This window comes from Amphiura filiformis, chromosome 1 (genome assembly GCF_039555335.1).
Source record: "Amphiura filiformis chromosome 1, Afil_fr2py, whole genome shotgun sequence".
NCBI lineage: Eukaryota > Metazoa > Echinodermata > Ophiuroidea > Amphilepidida > Amphiuridae > Amphiura > Amphiura filiformis.
This window is the reverse complement of record NC_092628.1, coordinates 94,307,471-94,328,326: the sequence shown is the minus strand read 5'-3', so window position 1 is coordinate 94,328,326 and position 20,856 is coordinate 94,307,471. Positions and strand designations below refer to the sequence as shown.

The following is a 20,856-nucleotide window of genomic DNA, read 5'->3' as shown; positions in this document are numbered from 1 at the left end:
CAAATTCTTGGAAATATTCCAAAAACATTATGTGTGTGAGAATTTTTTTAAGCCAGCTGGAAGTCTTTATACAATAATTCTTTATGCAACATTTATATCAACATTAAAGAAAAATATATTTACAAGTACCGAGCAATCATTTTACATGCAAGCTTTCATTTTCAATATCATGCAGGTTTTTTAATTTGAATAAAACCTAATTAAATGTTTTGCAAGAAACAGATTGTTTAAAAAGAAGGATTTCACAGAACAAAATATGAAGCCCATTGACATTTAACCACTAGTGCGCATTGTGTTGAATGATCTTTCTTTCAAACTTGGAATGAAGTGAATTGATGCATGCGTTATGTAATCACACCTTTCTTCATGATCAGTCAACCGATTCCAGCAAAATTAGCATGTAAGATGCAGAATAAGATGATGGGCTACACGCTGATATTTAGATTTTTGGATTCTGATGTCTATTTCTCGACTTACGTCCCAATTCATTTGCCCGGTAATTTTTTCTGGGACACCCTGTATTAGGTACTACTAATAATTGAAACATAGCTCGCCACTTTCCTTATAATTTTATTTGAAAAGCTACAAGATTTGAAATGATATTTAATTATATTCCCAATTAGCTTGGAAGAGAAATTTTGCTGAGCTACATTTTTCTGCTAATTTTATCATAAACATGCCAATGAGAACCGGACCAAACCATTATTTCCGCAGCTAGGGGTTAAATGTGGTTTTCAAGTGATGGATTGAAAATGTTATTTTTAGGATAAAATAGAACAACAACAACAAAATAGAAGAAAAATTGGGAAAGGGATATTAATTAGAAGAATACCTACAAATTAATAACATGGGATTTTCAAGAGTTTAATTAAACAGGCAACCTTACATTTAAAACCCCACAAATAATTTAACTATATTAATATGCTTCAGAACAGTAAAATCGAAAAATAACCCTTTATACAATCATTAAAGGTCGTTGCCACAAAAGTAAGTCTGTCACATATTCTGGGGTTTGTGGGAACAAGTTATATTGGGCTATTCTGGTTGAAATCCACACACCCCCTGTGGAAGACATGACCTTAATCATGTTAATCATCCTCATACGGAGTGTGCATTTCAAATGTGGTTCTTGAATATGGAAACTCCATTTGAAATCTACACCCCTGCATTGTAGATTAAGGTCATGTCTTCCATAAGAGGTGTGTGGATTTTGACTGGAATAACCCATATGTAGTGACCTTGAATAGACCCATCCAGGGGAAGGGGAATTGACATTGGCTACCATTGCAAAGAACCATGTTTTTTCTGTAACTGAATATTCTTCTTTGTTAGATGTGTCGTGATTACTTACATTTTACCTGTTATATTCTTTTATACGTATACAGGCCTACTTGAATTGTTGCAAGAACATAAGGGACAGTTGGAAATATACTGTACATATGCATGAATGCATTTAGTTTTCTTGTTTATTGGTATTATACTGGTAGATTGGAACTGGTTTAGGGGCGGGGTTGGGCAAAACAAAATTTTGTATACAATAATACTTGAGAGGCCAGTACTTCCCCCCAGACGGTACTCAGTGAACTTCAATTGGGTATTGGCGCAAGTAGGCTGGGACATGGTCGGAGGAATTGTTATTTGAAGATGCCCTACCCTGTGTGGAAGTCAGCAGGGCCTAGAGGATTATGTCAATTTTCAAAATTGAGTCCCCATCGAGGTATAATAGTTCTCAGGGTACCTGGGGGCTGAGTTTACAATTGATAGGTGCATAAGAACACTTAGACGTTTGTTGTTTTCTGGGTTCTTTGTAGGTTAAGGATCTGTCAGAGCCTTGACAAGTTGAGGGAGCATGCAGTATATGCAATCAGGTGGGCTTACATTTGGTGCATAAGGGTTAATACTAAAATAATAGGCCTGGGTGGAGAGTGTGTTTTTTACAATACTGCAATAAGAATCAGTATATCCACATAGAATTGATCATCTTCATCTGATCGCCCCTAATTTGGGAAAGTTGCAAAAGGTTATTTGGCATGCTGAAAAACTTTTATCAAACAATTTCCTCTAAACTATTCTAAAAACATGAATAAAGTGATACACAGTAGAGAAATATCCCAATTCACACCTTTTTGGCCTACATGTTTTGGCTATGACCTTTAAAGCATTATTTTTTCAAATTTTTTCAATTTCTTAGCCTAATTGAAAGTAAAAGAAATACCTTTGTAATAAGTGTCAAGACAAGGCTAAAAGCAAACAAAATAACCAAAATAATGACTGTATTTTTAGGCCTACATCAAAAATGCAATACAGTTTCTATAATTTTATCTTCCAAAGACACATGACAGAGTTCTTAGCAACTGATAAATTTCAGTATAGGCAAAAATAGGACAAATGCATTAAAAATTATACATCCTCCTAGCTCAATATCAAAACACCCTATCCATTCAAGTGAATGATCCCAGGATTGGTTGTACCATAGATACTAAGTATCTATGGTTGTACAGACTATAATGAGATTACCAGAGTATCAAGCTTTGAACTTAGATAGTGCAGTGGTTAAGGGTAAGCCTAGGCTGCCTTATTTCTTCATCACTTTTATTTATAGTGCAGTGGTAAAGGGTAAGCCTAGGCTGCCTTATTTCTTCATCACTTTTATTTATGATATAAAAGAATTCAAATCCTGAAAAATTAGGGAACCACAGGTTCTGTACCCTCTTTAGCATGTTTAGAGAACCAAAAGGTTCCTCAGAGAGACCAAAGATCCTCTTATGGTTCCTTTTAAGAACCATCAAGGGTTCTCTTGAGAGGACAAATAAAGAACCTTTTGGAACCTTTTTTCTAAGAGTGTAATACTATCCAATTTTTGCAAAGTTATCCTGTACACCTGTCAAGCAATACTATGATTGCTTTGGTACCGAATATCATATATTTAGGGCACAGCAAGTGATGCAAAGTTTATCATTATCTATGGCTGACAGTGACTAACTAGGGTTGAGCGCCCGGGGCAAGAAACAAAATTGGCATCCCTACCCCCACCCGAGAATATCTTAGACACGGGGGTGTGGGAATGGCAGTGGCGTAGATTTCTTTTTGACATTGGGGGATGTGGGGTTGGAAATAAGTATAGTGAATCCAGTACCTTTTAGCGACAGAATAAGTTTATGGTATAAATGTGTGCAAAGCGCGTGAACATTTTTGCCATTTTGAAGCTAAACTGTTGAAATATGGTGCAAAAGTGGAATAAATTTGCACGACACGCGCACAAATTTGCACTTTTGGGCCTATAATGGCGAAATATGAGTTTACTTTGGTCAGAAACCCACATACAGCCGTCAACATTGGGGGATGGTTGTATGGACCATCTGGCAAAATATTGGGGATTTATCCCCATCCCCGGGATCTATCGCGTATGGGGAATGGCATTTTTTAAGTGAGGCCGATTTGGTGCCCCCCTAGTGGTAGCACCTGGGCATGTTGCCCCCCTTGCCCCTTATTTACGCCACTGATGGCTGACAATTATTTTTGATTTTCAACCTTTTAGATTATGCACCGTCAAAATGGTCCAAAATCAGGAGACATTTTTAGAAGGTATCTTGCATTTGATATCCTTAAGCTAACTGCACACATGCTGTAGAAACACAGGCACACAAACTGTACACACACACACACATCAATGTGTTTACAGTCAATAAGGACCATGCACGCGTGGTATGAAGCGTCATAGGGGCACTGGGGCTCGTGCCCCCCCCAAAAAAAATTGATTGCAAAATTTCGAAAATCCCATAGGAAAATATTGCAAAAAAAACGTCTTGTGCCCCCCCAATCAGCCCGATGGGCCCCAATAATGTTCGGTGCCCCCCCCCCAATACGATGACCCACGCTACGCCACTGACCATGCACACAATTTTCCAAGTGCGGACTGTGTGCTTGAGTTTTCAATCATCAGACCGAGGACATTTGCGTCCACATTTTTTGCTTCATTTTTGTAAATGTATAGAGCAATAGTATAGAGCAACCATGGCTGTGTGTAGTACTAACCACCAAAAGGAATTTATGTCCAAATGCAATTTTAAGGTATTTCTAGTCTATTGTACTAGTTTGGAACTGATTCTGTGTGCATCCATGTTAAATTATAAGTTAATACAAAAAACATATTCACTATCAACAAACTTGAAAAGTAACCAAAATGTAGCTTTTGTCAAGTATCAAACCCCTGACTGAATTGCACAGGAGCCATGTTCAGACGGTCATAGGATCCTTGAGGATCGGCGTGCTCGAGGATTGCGATCCCTAAGACAATCCCCGAGTGTGAGTGTATGTCATTGCGACTCCGTCGTGGCCTGTAAATCCTCGAGTTTCGCAATGCCTGATGACATCAGTTCGAGAATTACAACTGAAAGCTGAATGTGACCTCTGCAGTATCGCACGAAATTGAACTTGGCAGAATGCAACAAACCATTAGGCCTACCAACATCGATCATGGCACCGATTGCGATGTCACGATCTGCGAAGAGCAAGTTGCTCTTGTTTTGTTTGTACTTAACAGGGGTATGAGAGTTCCTCTTTTCAGCTGATTTCCTCGTTTTTGGCTGGCAAATTTTATGCATTTTCCTTTATTTTCAGCCCATATTTGGCGTTTTTATCCCAATTTTACGCTGTTTTTCAGTATTTTTTTTAGTAATTTTCCTGTTTTTCGGTCTGTGACCTCTCACACCCCTGACTTAAATTCATCATGGAAAGTGGTGATGATGTTTCAGATTTGTCACCGATACCGTTGAGTTTTCGACATATGATTGGGAGAAGAGAGTTGTTGAGAAAGAAGAGACAGAATGAGCGACAATTGCAATATTTAATGTAGCCTACCATACATGTAGAGCAATGGAACTCCATGCACAGGTCAAACTCGCAAAATCGCAACAGGAGAATCGCAAAATGTAGCGTTCACACAGTAGTAGAGCTCGAGTACCACTCTGGGAACTTGTGAAATCCCCTAAATTTCTTGGGGATGAATTTAGGGGAAAACTCGAGGACTGGAATCCTCGAAAGCGTTCAGACGGCAGATTTCCCCGAGTATGTGCTCGAAGCTGCTCGAGAAATGCGGTGCTCAAGCAAATAGCCCTCCAAGTGGACAGGACTTCTATCAACTAAGTCACTCAACCTGTTTGCTGCTTTTACCTTTTGTAACAATATAACAAAGTTTAAAGTTACACCCAGGTTAACTATACACCATAGGCCCTACAGGAACCAAACATAAGTGCATCTTAAATCATTGGTTTGAATACTTGTACCTGAATAAAACCTCTCTGCCTGTGGGACTATGACATTGTGGAGCATGTAATTCAAGGGAGTATGGGTTGAACAAAAACACAATATAGACAGCAAAAGAATGAAGGTACCAGTTATTTTCACCTCTGTATAACCATGGAGCTATTAAGAATGGAGAGGCAATAGATTATGTAACGCATTGTACACTTGTGCCGATTTGAAATCTGACAAGCTATTCATCGAAAGGTACCTTTTGTTTGGGACAAAGGGCTTCCACCATTAAATCAGTAAGCTGACCCGACAGTGTATTAATGCTTTACCTAGCAGACTACTGTCAATAAGTGATCAAACGAAAGTCGTGTGAAAGCGCTTACTATAACGAAAAGTACCTTTTGTTGTCATACCACCCAAGGGTGTGATTGAGTAGCCGTAAGCACAAAAGGCACACATTAGCCGCTGATGCAGTTCGTTGTCACCCCACTGACTGTAGGTGCTTCATTTAAATAAATTGAATGCACTTGCTGAATGATTACACACCAAGGCTGCCATGTCTGCATGTCTAGTACTGTATAATGCTAATAGCTACGTATACATGTAACATATAATAAGTATACCGGTATAGGCCTATATAAAAGTTGTTTCACAAATTGATTTTTATTTTATTTTAAGAAGGAGAATGTCATAAACAGTGGCGTACTGAAGGGGGGAAGCTCTTTTGTGAGAGGTCTTGGGAGGGGATGAGGGAGGAAGAGGTGGAGGAGGGGACATGAAGAATGAGAGGGGGGCTGGAGGAAGAGAGAAAGAGGGACAAAAAGTATGAGGGGATGGGAAGGGAAGGGAGATAAGAAGAGGGAGTGATACTTTAGCAAGGAAAGAATAAGTACAGAGAAAGGAAAAGAAAGGAATGACAAATAAATGTAGGCCTTATAATAATTATTATAGAAACTAAACACAGCCCCCCCCCCCCCACATAGGCCTAAGACTAACAGCACTATTATAGGCAGCCATTCGATGATGTCAATGCCTTTATGCGTTACGTATTTAAAACGCCCAGTCAGATGTATTGTACACCTGCCAAGCCCAAGTCACCCAATTTTGAAAATTGGATGTTGAATGTACACTCTCATGAATATTGATTGGCAACATTTTCCAATATGTCAGCGCTCAAATCGGACACAATAGAACAATAGACCATTCAGTGCGCTGTGTATAACTATATCCTAAACAAAGACTGATATGTCATTATTAAAACCAACAGCTAATAGTTGCATCTTTCAGCTCGGATATAAGACCTCATTCGTGGAAATCGGTCAAGAAATAGAGAGTGGTCCAAAATCCTAAGGAAGATACAAATTCAGAAGTTACAGATTGCAAAGGCATTCTGTTAAATAAATAACAATATCAATACAATAAATGCACAAGACAGCCTTTGGATGTACCACATCTTGCATTTGGACTCTTGCAAAAACTCCCAATTATAAAACAATACAATGTACAGCACTAATTTTCTGGAATCAACAAAATAATAAAGTTTAACACAGTGCAACAAGTTAAACTCAATTTACCCTTGTGAGAAATGGGCGAATCCATGTTATTGTTTACTGGGTCAGAGGTCAATCATTGTCATGCAGATAAATTTGTATTGTTTGGCTCTAACCCGGGAACTAATGGAATTTTCAGCGGGTTTCAAGCGTGATTAGGTGGTGATTTATTCACTGTTGGTTTTGTATTGGACACGACAACAACAAAAATCTTCCCACCCACCACTCCCTGTGTGGACATGTGAGAAGGAAGTAAAATATAATTATGTGTGACAGTAATGAGATAACGACCTGTATTAATACAGATATATTTTATCTACTACATGGTAGTGTGTTAAATAGCTAATTAAAGCATTTAAGTGTCTGTAAGTTTAAAAAGAAAAATCAAGAATTATGGTCCCTGTAGATAAGGAGGAGGAATAAAGAGTTGACGCCTTGATCATTAAAATTACATGTGACTTGCAATTAATTTCCCTTTCTCAGTTCTTCAAAGATACAATGTACACTGTTTAATTAGATCATGTGTTCAATATGTTGCTACATAATTTTTTATATAATTGTTCTGTATCAACCTTTTTAGGATGATAGTTCAAGAGGGAAAGTAAGTCGTCAAAACTATATATTTCTTAATATGTACAGGAATTGACAATCGTATTGTTACATGCAGGCACAGGTGTCATCAAAAACAGTAAATTAGTCTTTTATAAGGTCAAAGACTTCACACAGTAAGCAAAAGAAAATAATGCTGGGTTTTGAATTATCTTTTCTGTATTTATTTATTATGATATATGTAGGCCTACATGTCATAGAATGCTAACATTAATACTTTATCCTTTGTAACTTCAGGTCGATCACCTGTTGAGAGTCTCGAGAATTGTTCCACTCGGGAGCGTCTGACCTGTATGCACCAGTACCGTAATTTATTGTTGAGTTTCCAGCCATTATATTTGATTTAATGATCCAAGGGTTCGGGTCAACGCTCAGAATTTGAGCTTCGGGTGGCGGCTACCGAATGCAAGTTTGGATCACGTGTTGGTTTATCCAAAACGAGATTTCTCTGCGCCTTTGGTCGTTGTATCGCTAGAGTCTTGGGTTGGGTATTGTTCGCTCGATTAGAGAATCTCCTATTATATATTTTGCTATAGTACGGCTGAGAGTGTAGGTACTTGGTGCGGGTCCTAAACAAAAGTCAATAAATGGTTGTCGTGTCTGATTGCCAACATGCATGCAAATTTTGCGTCCGAGTGTTTTTCAATTTCTCTGTCTTAGGGTAATTATCTTATTTTGTTAAATAAAACATAGCTAAATCGTAATCCTTTTGCAATAACTGTTAAATTTGAAGGGTTTTTTGCAAGTTGAGGGAAATGGGCAAAAAAGATGTGATTTTGTATGTTTTCTTACAATTGTATTTACAAAATGATTGGTTATAAAAAAGATTAGAAAATTTATTTTCACATTAGAATGCATAACTTGAAATTAGTCTTTGTACCAGTCTTTGTACTTGATTGTCAAATGGTCTAAAATGCATGTTTTTAACCTGTATTTCCAAAAACTAACCAAATATTAAAATTTGACTTTCATTAAAACTAACGCAAAGCTTAGAATTTAGCTATATGTTTCACTTGACAAAACTGGATAATATTTTTTAATTCCAAAAAATCAGTGATGTATATTTCTGGATTCGGGAGTAGATATTTGAATTATCAGGCAGCTTCATCAGTGCTGTATTTTTTGTGTTTCAGACACATTATCGTGAATTCTATTACTCTTATGACCCATTATTCAAAATTGCACACTGTGATTTGTTAAAACACGTCACATGAGAGCCCATAATTCTGCAATAATGGGTCAAGTGCTGTAACACATTCTACGCACAGTATTACCCTTGGTTACGCGTGCAATATTTCTGTGATACGCGCTGTCACTTACAGTTACGCATACGCGCTCCACCTTGAAGTAAACAACTTAAAATATTTGTGCCAAAAAATGATATTTTCTCTTTGGTAATAGAATAGAAATAAAGGGTGCAGCATTATCCTTTACATGTAATTCTATTACTCTTACGACCCATTATTCAAAATCGCGCACTGTGATTTGTTAAAATTATTTACGTTTTTACTGCCTCGGACACATTATTTGGGTGTAAAGGATAATGCATTACCCTTTATTTCTTAAATAATGTTAACATACTGCACACAGCAATGAGAATTAGTATTGTACCTATATGAGCCTAAAGCCATAATGAAGATCTAAAGACCTGTCATAAAATTTAACATGAAAACATTGCTTGATGTAGGTCACTCACTGTAGAGGTGAGCAACTGATCTTTATCGGTATAGCTGATGCAAAAAGTTAAAGGCATCTTATTTGATATCATAAATTGTCAGAAATAAAAGTGACATATTGTTTATAACAAAAGTACAGCAATGAACATGTCATCTCACATAACCTCCTTGTGTAAATCTTTGAATTTCTTCTTCTGGAATATATCCAGAATTTGTCGTTATATCGATCAAGATACTTGTAGCAATGCAATGCTAGCACTTGTTCTCTCCAAATTAGACTATGCTAATGCTCTTCTATCTGGTTGCAGGTCTACAGATATTGCTCGTCTCCAGCGCTTACAGAACAAAGCTGTTCGCATTGTATTCCAAGTCCCTCACAGCCACTCGTCACCCGAGCTTCTTGACTCCCTCCACTGGCTTATCTATGGCTGACAGTGACGTAACTAGGGTTGGTAGTGCCCGGGGTTCTGGAAAAGCGCTATATTAAGTGTTATTATTATTGTTGTTGTTGTTGTGTAAAGTGCTTTGATCAGGTTCTGGAAAAGCGCTATATTAAGTGTTATTATTGTTGTTGTTGTTGTTGTTGTTGTTGTTGTTGGTGGTGGTGGTGGTGGTGGTGGTGGTGGTGGTGGTGGTGGTGGTGGTGGTGGTGGGTGGTGGTGGTGGTGGTGGTGGTGGTGGTGGTGGTGGTGGTGGTGGTGGTGGTGGTGGTGGTGGTGGTGGTGGTGGTGGTGGTGGTGGTGGTGGTGGTGGCGGTGGCGGTGGCGGTGGCGGTGGCGGTGGCGGTGGCGGTGGCGGTGGCGGTGGCGGTGGCGGTGGCGGTGGCGGTGGCGGTGGATCCTCAACAACTTTTGTAGAAATTTGTAGAAAATAAGACGGGAGACCTAATTTGTGAGCATGTCATTACATTTGCAGTATTTGGAGTGTAGCACTGGGGGTTGAGAAATTGTGCTTTCTCTCCACAAAGTAAGAATGCCTACTTATATAGTTACATTTTATGATTTTTGTCTCCCTGAAATTCACTTTCCCTCCCCATTTCCTGATGGATTTTTTTTACAAAATTGTTGGTGCCAAAATTTGATGCTACCGCAGGCACATAGCCAGGATTTTATTGGAAGGACTTTTTAAAAGTACCGGTAGACATTTACCATTTCTTTGTGAACTGCTTGCCCCACAAAAAATAAGTGGTGAAAAGTTGAACAACAACACTGTCACAGCGGAGTCGGCATTACAGCATTCAAACAAACATTAAAACATGGTCAGGAAACAATATCCCCATCCAACATTTTCAATGTTTAATTTCTCTCAAAGATCGTCTGATAAAAGCAGGGCTTTTGATAATTGTAGGTTATATGCTATCTTATATGCATATTTGCATCATTTACGTCATCCTGGTCATAGTTTCAAACCGAGGACGTCCTCGCTTGGAGGAGTGTCCTCGTTTTATGGTGTGTATCCATATGTAGGTCCTCATTTGGAGGCATTTACAAACGCACCCCCACACACCCATTGACTGATATCTCAAGAACCACAAGTCTTGTTGAGCAGGAAACATGGAGAATACAAATTACTTGGATTCCATAGAATTATTTATCAGTCAAATCAATTTATAATATTACTTCTTGTAATTGTATAATTCGAAGGGAAAGAACCCATGCATAATAAGGTTGTTTTTCAATGAATGATAAAGTTGACCTATCTATATATCACACTTCTTGATCATTTGATAGATCTTAGACCAAATATTTTATGCAAGTGTTATTGCTCCTTTAAGGAACTTGGCCTTTAGTTTACTATAACATACATGTATTCAACATGGGCTTTAAGAAAGAAGAAAGTCCAAATATTAGCAGTGTTCAGGAGAGACCTTAAGGCAGTGAACTTGAGGAATGAAAGAATTTTCTCTCACGTTCACCAAAGGATTAAACTATGCACCTCTATACTTCTGTGAGCATGCTTTTATAAGCAAATTTGTCATTGAATGTTTGTAGATGTGGATCTAGGGATATACAGGACTGCAAGTGATGACAGTACCATTATCTTGACTGCATGGAGCACAGAAACGCTAACTACATGGGCTGCATGTAGGCTGCCTGGAACACAATAGGTTCTTTTGCACCTTTGTTTATCATGTTTAACCTTAGGGAACAACCTAAAAGTTCGATGAAGCCGTATAAACGAAAGTCCTTTCGTTAGGGAGAGAGGGTCAAAAAGTCCAATTACGTTTGTAAAAAAGTAGTTAAAACATCGGTCAAAGTTGATCTTTTTTAAGGATTTAATATATAATTTTAAAATTTTAGTATTTTCTGAAGTACAATATTGACATTTTACAGTTGTTGCTTCAAAATGATTTCAAATCAATAGAGAGTGCAGTACTCGCAACCTACAACTTATAAGTTAATTTGTAAAGCAGCTGTACCGCACTTTGATTCTTTTTTATTAGAAAATCCAGCAAGTCCTATTTTTTTGTGCCAAAAAAGGTATATTGTCGCACCTCCTCCACAACCCCATCCACCATAGCGACGGCCCTGTATCCTATGAATACGGGTTGGAATTTTAGATATTTGACACTTACGTCAGAAGGGAGGGGGGAGGGGGTTAGCCTTCTAACGAAAGGACTTTCGTTTATAGGGCTTCATCAAACTTTTGGGTTTTTCCCTTATCAGTTAACCATTTTGTGCACCAAGCAGCACATGCAGTTGACCTGTTTGTGATTGGTCAAGGCAGCAAAAAAAATCAATTTTCATTATTTAAATCAATGTATTAATGAAAAATAACACTTTCATGTTTTGCAAAAGTTCATTCTATAAGTCATATACTTTGAAAACATGCTTGATTTATTGTTGTTAATGAGTTATGTATGTTTTACAAATGTGTTGTTGTTTCAGCCCTCTTTAAAACATAATTCAAGAACCACAGGACCTTCCGACCTTCAAAAGTATATCTGTGATATTTGAATTCTTCTACACGCTCGCTATAATCAATGCAATTTTTACCAAAGCTGACTACCATTTGCAAGATGCTGTGAACTACCAAATCGATCTAAGTTAAGATGCTACCTCTCTCTCCACCTTTGTTTTTTGAGGAATGTGATATTTATTTGTTGAGAACAAGGTCTTATGAAGCACATAATGTGCAAATTTGATGAAAAAACAAAATGCTTTGTTTTTATTAGAAGTGAATGAAAACTGATGTAATAGCACCCTCAGTGAACCATTCTCAACTCCTCAATAGACTTATGTGTAAACCCCAATGTAAACATCCTTTTTACTAAAAAAATCAACCAAAAATTAAAAACTATCATTTGTTTTTGCATAAAATTTGAACATCATGTTTTTCAAACATGCAGATATACTTAATGTAATCTTTTTCGCTAATACGAGGGGCGGTCAATAAGTTTGTAGAACAAGGTATTAGGCCTATACTTTGTGTCAAGGTAATGATTTGGTCTCACATGAAAGCTTGTTCCTTCACAACATTACTGCAAAAATAGTTGATTTTTGCATATACGGGCAGGACCAGTGGCGTAACTAGGGGGGGCAGGGGGGCAACATGCCCCAGGTGCTACCGTTAGGGGGGCGCCAAATTGACCAATTCAGCCAGGGCCAGCATCGATTCTGCGCCGCTCCAAGTGATGAAAGTCAAAATTTTCGCTTCGCCAAGCATTTCAACACAAAATCAATATTGAAAGAACATTTTAAGACCGATATTCAACTTCTAGTAACCAAAATTAATTAGTGGTAGGCCTTATTTGTCCAAAATTTCGCGCGCTCCACGCGCAATTCTTTCAAGAATTAACTGAAATTCTGGGGGGTAGGGCGCCTAATTTTGTTTCTTGCCCTGGCGCTGCCGACCCTAGTTACGCCACTGGGCAGGACACCCTGCAGAACAAGCCTACTTCCTTGAATTCACAGGTACCACCAGAAGTGAACATAGGGTCATCATGAAATTTGTTCCAGACAAAGTTAAAAACTCAATTTTTATCATTGTATAGTTGCTGTGAATGGTGATGAAGTGATTTTTAACAGCAGTGAAACGGTTCTTCGAGTTCAAGCATATAATGAGTATACCTGAAGATCATCCATGGTCCAAAAGACCTGATGACTTCACCACTAATGACATGCATGCTGCTATAAAGATATGGGATTTTCTAAATTTTGCAATCGAATTGGGGGCACATGCCCCCGTTCCCTATGACACTACGCCACTGACAGGTTTCAAGAAAATTGCAACAGGTGCATTAAGGTATGCAGTGACCATGTTCAAAAGTGAAATTGTTCTATGAACTTATTGACTGCCCCTCATAAGACCTTGCCCTTTAAATTAGAAAATGTGTTTTGTGTGTTGAATGTTTGCATTAAACAAATTGCTTTCAGGAAATTTTCAAATTTTGGGTAAATTTTTGTCATCCTCTTGAAATTCACTTGCCTGGAAAAGAGGGAAAAACAAAGAAAAGACATTCAGGTTCTTAAGCATATACTGTGAAAGTGGTCAATTTCATGTGGAGAATTTTTGACGCTTTGACAATTTTGACCTATACATAAATTAACATATTTGCGCATTTTTTATTTCACAGTAGCTGCATTGAGCGCGGAAAGTGTGAAAATTTGCACTTTGACAGTTACTATATACACTACTCAAATATTTAAAGGATCTTGGCAATCCTGAAATTCCTTCTTTCTTTTTTGTTTGTTCTCATGGTGCTGACCAAAGTGTCTTTTGGTTTCATGGGACTTCAGTACTCAGTAGTGCAAGTGTTAAGTTGCCTAAATATTATTGAATGGAATAACACTCACCTTATTTACAATAGTACTGCTGGTTTTGTTTAATAAGTAAGTGTGATCCTTTAAATATTTTGAGTAGTGAATGTAGAAGTGCACCTTTAAAGGTGTGGAGCGTATTGCTTACATTATTATACATTAATAGGCAGAATTTTGATGTGGGCATTGATTCATGTCTAATGGCATTCATAATAAGATGGGGATAGTGATATGGCAGTTACTACACTTTGTAAACACCCATGCCCTGCTATTAGCAATCGCAGACTATAGTCACGCCTAGTTCAGATGTACTCAACTAACCCTTAAACTGGATGTATTGTGTCTTGATACGTTCTTGTGGACATACTTAAGTATACTGGAATATACCAATTTCACTTTGGTGAGTTGATTTTTTTTTTTGCATATTGTACGTGGAGCAGGGGTGTTTGTGTAGGATTATTTGCAATAGTGCATTCGGATTATGTTGCAGAATGAATGATTTTGCAAATCTGGCATGTATGTAGTGTCTGGTGTTAGCATTATACTGTATGTTCCTTGCATGATAATGAGGGTTTACACTTTCTTGTGCAGCAATCTCATTCTGGCCAATTCTGTGGCTTAAGGCGTATTGGATGACAGGGGCCATATTTTTTCCAGCTTGAGAATTTTAGAATTATGCAAACATTTTTGGCCTCATTACTGCTAATTGTTGGTCTAAACTATATTAAATTACACATATTTGAATGGAAATAAGCTGACAAATCCAACTGTGATGTCAGATGTATGTAAAAATGCTCACTTTTGGAGAAAATCATAAAAATACATGATTTTTACCACAAATATTTGAACAACATACCGTAACTAATTATTTTGTCAGTATAATTTTTTTCGTATTGATTTTCAAAAACTAGATTTAATGATCTAGGAAACATTTTTTCATTTTTTAAAAACTTGACCAACTTTTAGAAACATTCACAAATAATGGTTGAAATTTGAAACATTTAATTCAGCATGCTGATGCAAATCAGGGGCATCAGTTCCATGTTTTGTGTTCACACATAATTTTCCCATCATTTGCTCTAGCTGTCTTGAACCATGCATGTGACTTTTTTTCCCTCAAAAGGTCCAGAAAATGGAACAAAAGTGAGAGTAACCAGAAATTATTCATCATCAGTTGAAAGAGCACATATTTTGGGTACTAACGGCTAATTGTATAAAAAAGGCAATTTCTCCTAATATAAAAGGGTTTGGGTTAATACCAACTTTAACAGCTCTGCTAGCTATTTTATTATATGCTTATGTTTGTGAATCCCCAGTTTTTGCTTTGATTTTATTGCTGTGAGCACTCCCTAAAAGTGACTGACTTTTAATTAGAGCGAATATGGTCTTTCTGGTCAGTCAAGTTAAAAAGGTTGCCAACCCTGCAGACTCAGTCTACAGGTAAAAATGTCCATTAAATTCATCGCAGTTGAGAGTATGTGAATCAGGCAATACTGATGTATTGCCTGATATTCATGACCCGTGGCTATTAAATCTGTGGCGTGTTTCAAATGATACAAATTATTATCTGCACGACTCATCTAAAAAGCCATTTGTCAATTGTTGACAGAGTCTTGACTGCAGATACCTGGGGAAAAATCAGGTAAGCCTAAAATGTTTAAGGGTAGACGAAGTATTGTTGGTCGAAGCAGCCAAAAAATCGATTTTCATCATCTAAATCAATATATTATTGAAAAATAATACGTTGATGTTTTGCAAAAGTTCATTCTACAAATTATATACTTTGAAAACATGCTTGATTTATTGTTGTTAATGAGTAATGTAAGTTTTACAAACGTGTTGTTGATTCAGCCCTCTTTACAACATAACTCAAGAACCAATTTGATAGTTCAAAGCATCTTGTGAGCTTTGGTAAAAATTGCATTGAATCAATGCAATGTTTGCCAAAGCTCACTACCATTCACAAGATGCTGTAAACTACCAAATTGCAATGGTTTAAAATAGTTGCTAACCTTAATAGTGCAACATGCACAAATATATCAATCCTTCTCAGTCATTTTTCTTTTCAATGAAATATCGGGCAAAAGGTTTTTCAATATCACAAGTGTATATTTACTTTCTGGATTTATGTAAATATAGTTTAACTTTTGAACTGTTGACTGTATTTGTGATTCAATATAGTAAAACCATTAGCATGGTGTACTATTCATGGTTTTTTTTTAGTAAAATAAGGTAAGCTAAGTAATAACTATATTTCTATTATGTTTTCATTCTTATTAGCTCATGTTCTGATTTAGAGGTCCTAGAAACAAAACAGAAAGAGTTTTAAAAAAGAGCTAAAGTCATATTTCAGTTGGTCTAAAAATTCAAAAATGGAAACATTTCACCACACAAAGGGTTTCCCAGATCACATCACATTAATCGATGTGCTGGTGATCAACACTTTAGTAGTACAAAAGGAACATCGATATGATTTGAACTGCAGTTTTGGTAGTCTTTTGGTTGTGCTGTAACCTGTAATAAACACAGCCTAATTAAAAAGTCGCCACTAGGTCCATCCCCATTTAATCAGAGTCTGATGAGTTTATGGCAAAATAATTTATATAATTTTCTATACACTTTCCTTCGAAGATTGATACCAAATTTGATATCAAAAGTTTAAAAATCGGCGGGTCTTTACTATAGTGTCAGAGGGCATATGGCATGGTTTTTCATTTTTTCTTTCAATTGGATGGAAAATAGGTCGGCTTTGGAGCAAAGCTACCCCACGTGACAATATTTTTCACTTTTTTACGTCATCCCTGTATTAATTAAGAACTGAATTTTAATTTAAGCTTCAATTTTGGTTAACTTTACAGATTCAGTTTTTTATTAAAAAATGTTGAAAAGCGACGCCGCTATTTCAATGCCAAAACTAGCATTAAAACATTCCGTTGGCAGTAATTCGGATAGGGCCTACTTTTCTTGTGAAATCGATTTGTATAATTTCATATCTATTTTAGTCATTAATTAGTTAGCATCTTTCATTTAAAGTATTTAGAGTATTTCTTGATCCTAGCATCCTCTTTTTATGGCATTTTTCAGTAGATATCCACGAAAAAAGCTTATTCCCAAAATTTCAGTTGATTCCGATTTTGCGTTTGCGAGTTATGCATGATTATGTGTATTGCACTGCTCCATAGACAATGTGTTGTAATTTCGTTCTGGTGCACCAGAACGAAATTAAAATTTCACGATATCTTTGCCAAACGAATTAATCTGCAAGATATATTTTGTACATAAACATTATGTAGCCAGAGGTTTCCATTGATATAAAAATAGATGATGCTGTGGATCACGAAATGCCCTTTTAAATCAGAACATGCCAACCTCACGAAGAACATGGTCCCTAAGGATGCCACATTGTCTCCAGTAGCCATATACTTTTAACCGGAACTCATCACCATTGCACCTTTCGCACAGTGATTTGGTGTAATGCACCCATAAGGCAGACTAAAATGTTTCTAGCTATTCCCATGTAGTCTTGCCCTGGTTCCCCCACCAAACCCTGGAAATAAAGGCAACCCATATTTTTCATTTTATTGTTTTTTTATTTTTCCTGTGTAAAACCCACCAGTTTTGTCCATAAGTGCATTGAGTTTGATGTAAAATCGACTCTTTTGGGTGAAAAGTAGATTTATTTTGCTTGAAAACAAATCTACTTTCATATCCCCTTGTTGTCATACTCCAGAGATGTGCTTGATGTCATCCAATGCCCTGGGCTGCTTTCTAGTGTTGGATAATCACCTTTATGCACTATCATGTCATGCCAATCACAAAGTTCACATAGTTTGGTATCATCAGTAGAACATAAGACTGTGGTAATAGGAGATGGTGAGATCAAACTTTCCATAGTAACAAATATACTGAGAGGGATCCAAAGTGATATGTTGCTCTATTTTTCTCTCATAATTGGGATAGTCTGTGCCTGCCATGGCTGTTTGACCATTCATTCCTTGTATATTAAATCATTTCATTTGACTAGTTTCATTTTGTTATATTGATTTGATTGATATTTTTATTGATGTGTTTCAGTCGACCAGTTTTTGTTTTTATGCAATTAAGTGTTTTCAAGAAAGAAAAACCCAAATTGATTATATTTCTAAAGTATCGATCTGCTGAATCAATAATAACAATGTCTCATGTCAGTGCACTATATTTCATCTGTTACATCTATTTCATGTGGTAATTTTATTTTCTATTTTTGGACTAAACAAGCTGTTTTGAACTTGTAACATAATCCTCTCACCCAACATTGTATAACTGTTTTAATTATTTATATGCTTCATTTTATATTTTTTAGATCATCACGATCAAGACGAAGCAGTACCAATCAACAAGCCACTCATGCCTTCCATACGTCAACCCAAGTGTGCCCGATGGCTGGTGCTGTTCATATTAGGGTGCCTATGTGCTCTCATAAGTCTACTAGGAGTTGTAATCTTATCTGTGTTTTATGTGAAAGACTGTGTAGAAAGCGGGGTAAGTTTGCTTGTTTGTTTGTTTGTTTGTTTGCATGCCTTCAGTAAAACAATCCACATATGCCCAATGGCTGCTGTTGTTCATATTAGATATCCTATGTGCTCTCAAAAGTCTGCATTAGTCCATTTGGCCTCCTTAAAGTACTGACACCCCGAATGACACCATTGATCACAGTTGCTTTGTGAATGTACAGATCGATGCACCGCTTTTGATAGCCAGTTCTTTGAGTCAGTACATATGATTTAATACCTTACCATAGTGAGCATGCACTGTCATCAAAACCCAAATGAACTATTAATAGGAGTTGCCATCTTGTCCGTGTTTTATGTCAAAGACTGTGTGGAAAGTTGGGTAGGTTTGCCTGTTTGTTTGTTAGCTATCGTAAAAACTCAATAGTTAGCACATGTGCTTACTATCCAGCGCTTTTAAAACATGCAAACATGAAGAGCCCCATCAACAAAACTGTAAAGGGTTTTGAGCAAATCATTGATACACACAGTAATATATGAACAAGTAAACCTGCAAATGTGTGTCTCACCCCCATAAGCTCAGTTGGTAAAGCGCCGGACTTTGGTATAATTTTATGTTTTTAAAAGCGCTTGATAGTAAGCACAAATGCTAACTAGCGAGTTTTTACGGTAGTTTTTTTGTACTGTGATCCTTTTTATGCCAACTACAAGTCATCTTGTTAGTAGCTAGTGTTGATGCATATTTGTGACAAAATATGATATTTGTAATAAAAATCACAGAACACAAAATTTAATTCATGCAATCAAACTCAAACTATGGCTGAAATGTCTTGTCGCATGTTTGTATCTACTGGATGTTCATTTAGGGATTCAATCATGTTTCACCGTTGTTCATCACCGTTTAACAACGATGCGGCCGCGTCGTCTGCATGGTTAGCTGCCCGAGCGAAGTAAACCACGCAGACACGCCGGACGCAAGTTGTTAAACGGTGATGAACAACGATGAAACATGATTGAATCCTTTCAACAACGAAAAGAAGCTAAATATCGTATAATTCACAATTATTTTACGAGGAATGTCAGTTAATCATTGCCACTCAGCCTTACAAAAACTTCAATGATTTCTCTTTTGATATCAGCAATAAAACTACAGAATAAAACGGCAATGTTTAGCCGCTACCTGAAAAATACTACTGAATTCAACTTGTAAGCTGGCATATACGCACAAAGGTTCCAGGCGTGATTTAATTTTACGCTCTCGCGTAACGCGTAGTCTCGCTCACGTTCGCGTATACGCTACAGTAAAAGTGTGGGTTCATCACGGTTTAACAACGGTTGGCTCCTGTACAAACGTATAGGAAGAGTTGTTGAAAACACATTGAACTGAACTCATTAATGATCAAATGACTGACATGCATAATATGGGCGCTGTAATGAAATAACAACTGTCTTTTGTTTTACCTCATTTTGCACATTATATGATAGTGAAAACTAACATTTTGTAGAAAAAAAGTAAAATTCATTTTTTGATCGAAATGTTACGATATTACTTTAAACAGTTGAAAGTGTAGTGCAAATCTTGAGCTGATATCACAATATCTTTCCTTGAGTATTAAGTGATTTGTTATACTGTTATAAATTGCTAAGAAAGATGAAGTTGAAGCTTCAGATAAATGTCAGATGTCAAATCTGGTGAAATAATCCCGGAAATAATGCCTTCGTAGTCGCGTGTCTACCTGTCTATTCTGTCAGAGTGTTGTCATAACTTTGCTATTCACTGGCTATTCTTGAACCTCCCTCTGAACTGGAGTGAAAGATTGCAGTTGTGGTGAATTATGGGAACATGACAGAATTTGAAACAGAACCCTAATTTTTCATGGAAAAGTTCCAACTTGTAAAATGTTGTCCAGTTTGGTATTCTCTCAATTTCTGCTCAAGAAAATTTATTGTGTAAAACCAAAAAGAATAAACTTTAATTGCCCTAAATACTCCAATACAAAGTTTCATTTCAGATCCAAGGAGTGAGACTGATATATGAGCAAAAGCTTGAATGTCAGATCCTCAGAATATGTAAATAATCCTCCCCTTTTCTTCATTAATTGTGTTTTGCTAAGTAGTATTATATCACATTCCAAAAATACAGAAAAAACTTGATCTCAAAAGAAAGTCTGGCAACATGATCCAGGTTTTGTAGGCATTCCATTTGAAATCCATACACACCTATGGAAGACATGACCTATACAGGGGGTGTAGATTTTAAATGGATTCATTCATTCAGGTAACTCCATATGAAATTTACACTCCCTGTTTGGGAGTTTAAGGTCATGTCTTCCATAGGGTGTATGGATTTCAACTGGAATAGCCGAATGGGTCACAGAATGTGGACCATTGTGACATTTAATCTTCAAACTCTCGGGAACTAACTTCTTTAATTAAACTTATATATCAATTTTAAATTTGCAGATTTTCAGACCTTTACCTTATTTCCAACACTGAGAAGTAGGGTTACCTGATTAGT

General features: G+C 36.9%; 1 protein-coding gene across 6 annotated transcripts in view; it reads left to right on the top strand.

Annotated features, from left to right (window-relative positions):
• Positions 1–20,856, top strand: part of LOC140158248 (ectonucleoside triphosphate diphosphohydrolase 8-like) — a 67,863-nt gene that overhangs the window by 26,810 nt on the left and 20,197 nt on the right. For 5 of the 6 annotated variants that reach the window (XM_072181364.1, XM_072181380.1, XM_072181389.1 and 2 more), the window contains one exon: positions 18,191–18,369. In XM_072181364.1, the coding sequence (XP_072037465.1) occupies positions 18,191–18,369 (179 nt within the window). Of the gene's footprint in view, positions 1–14,063; positions 14,249–18,190; positions 18,370–20,856 lie in introns of those variants that run through there. The other variant, XM_072181393.1, reaches the window with a different exon arrangement.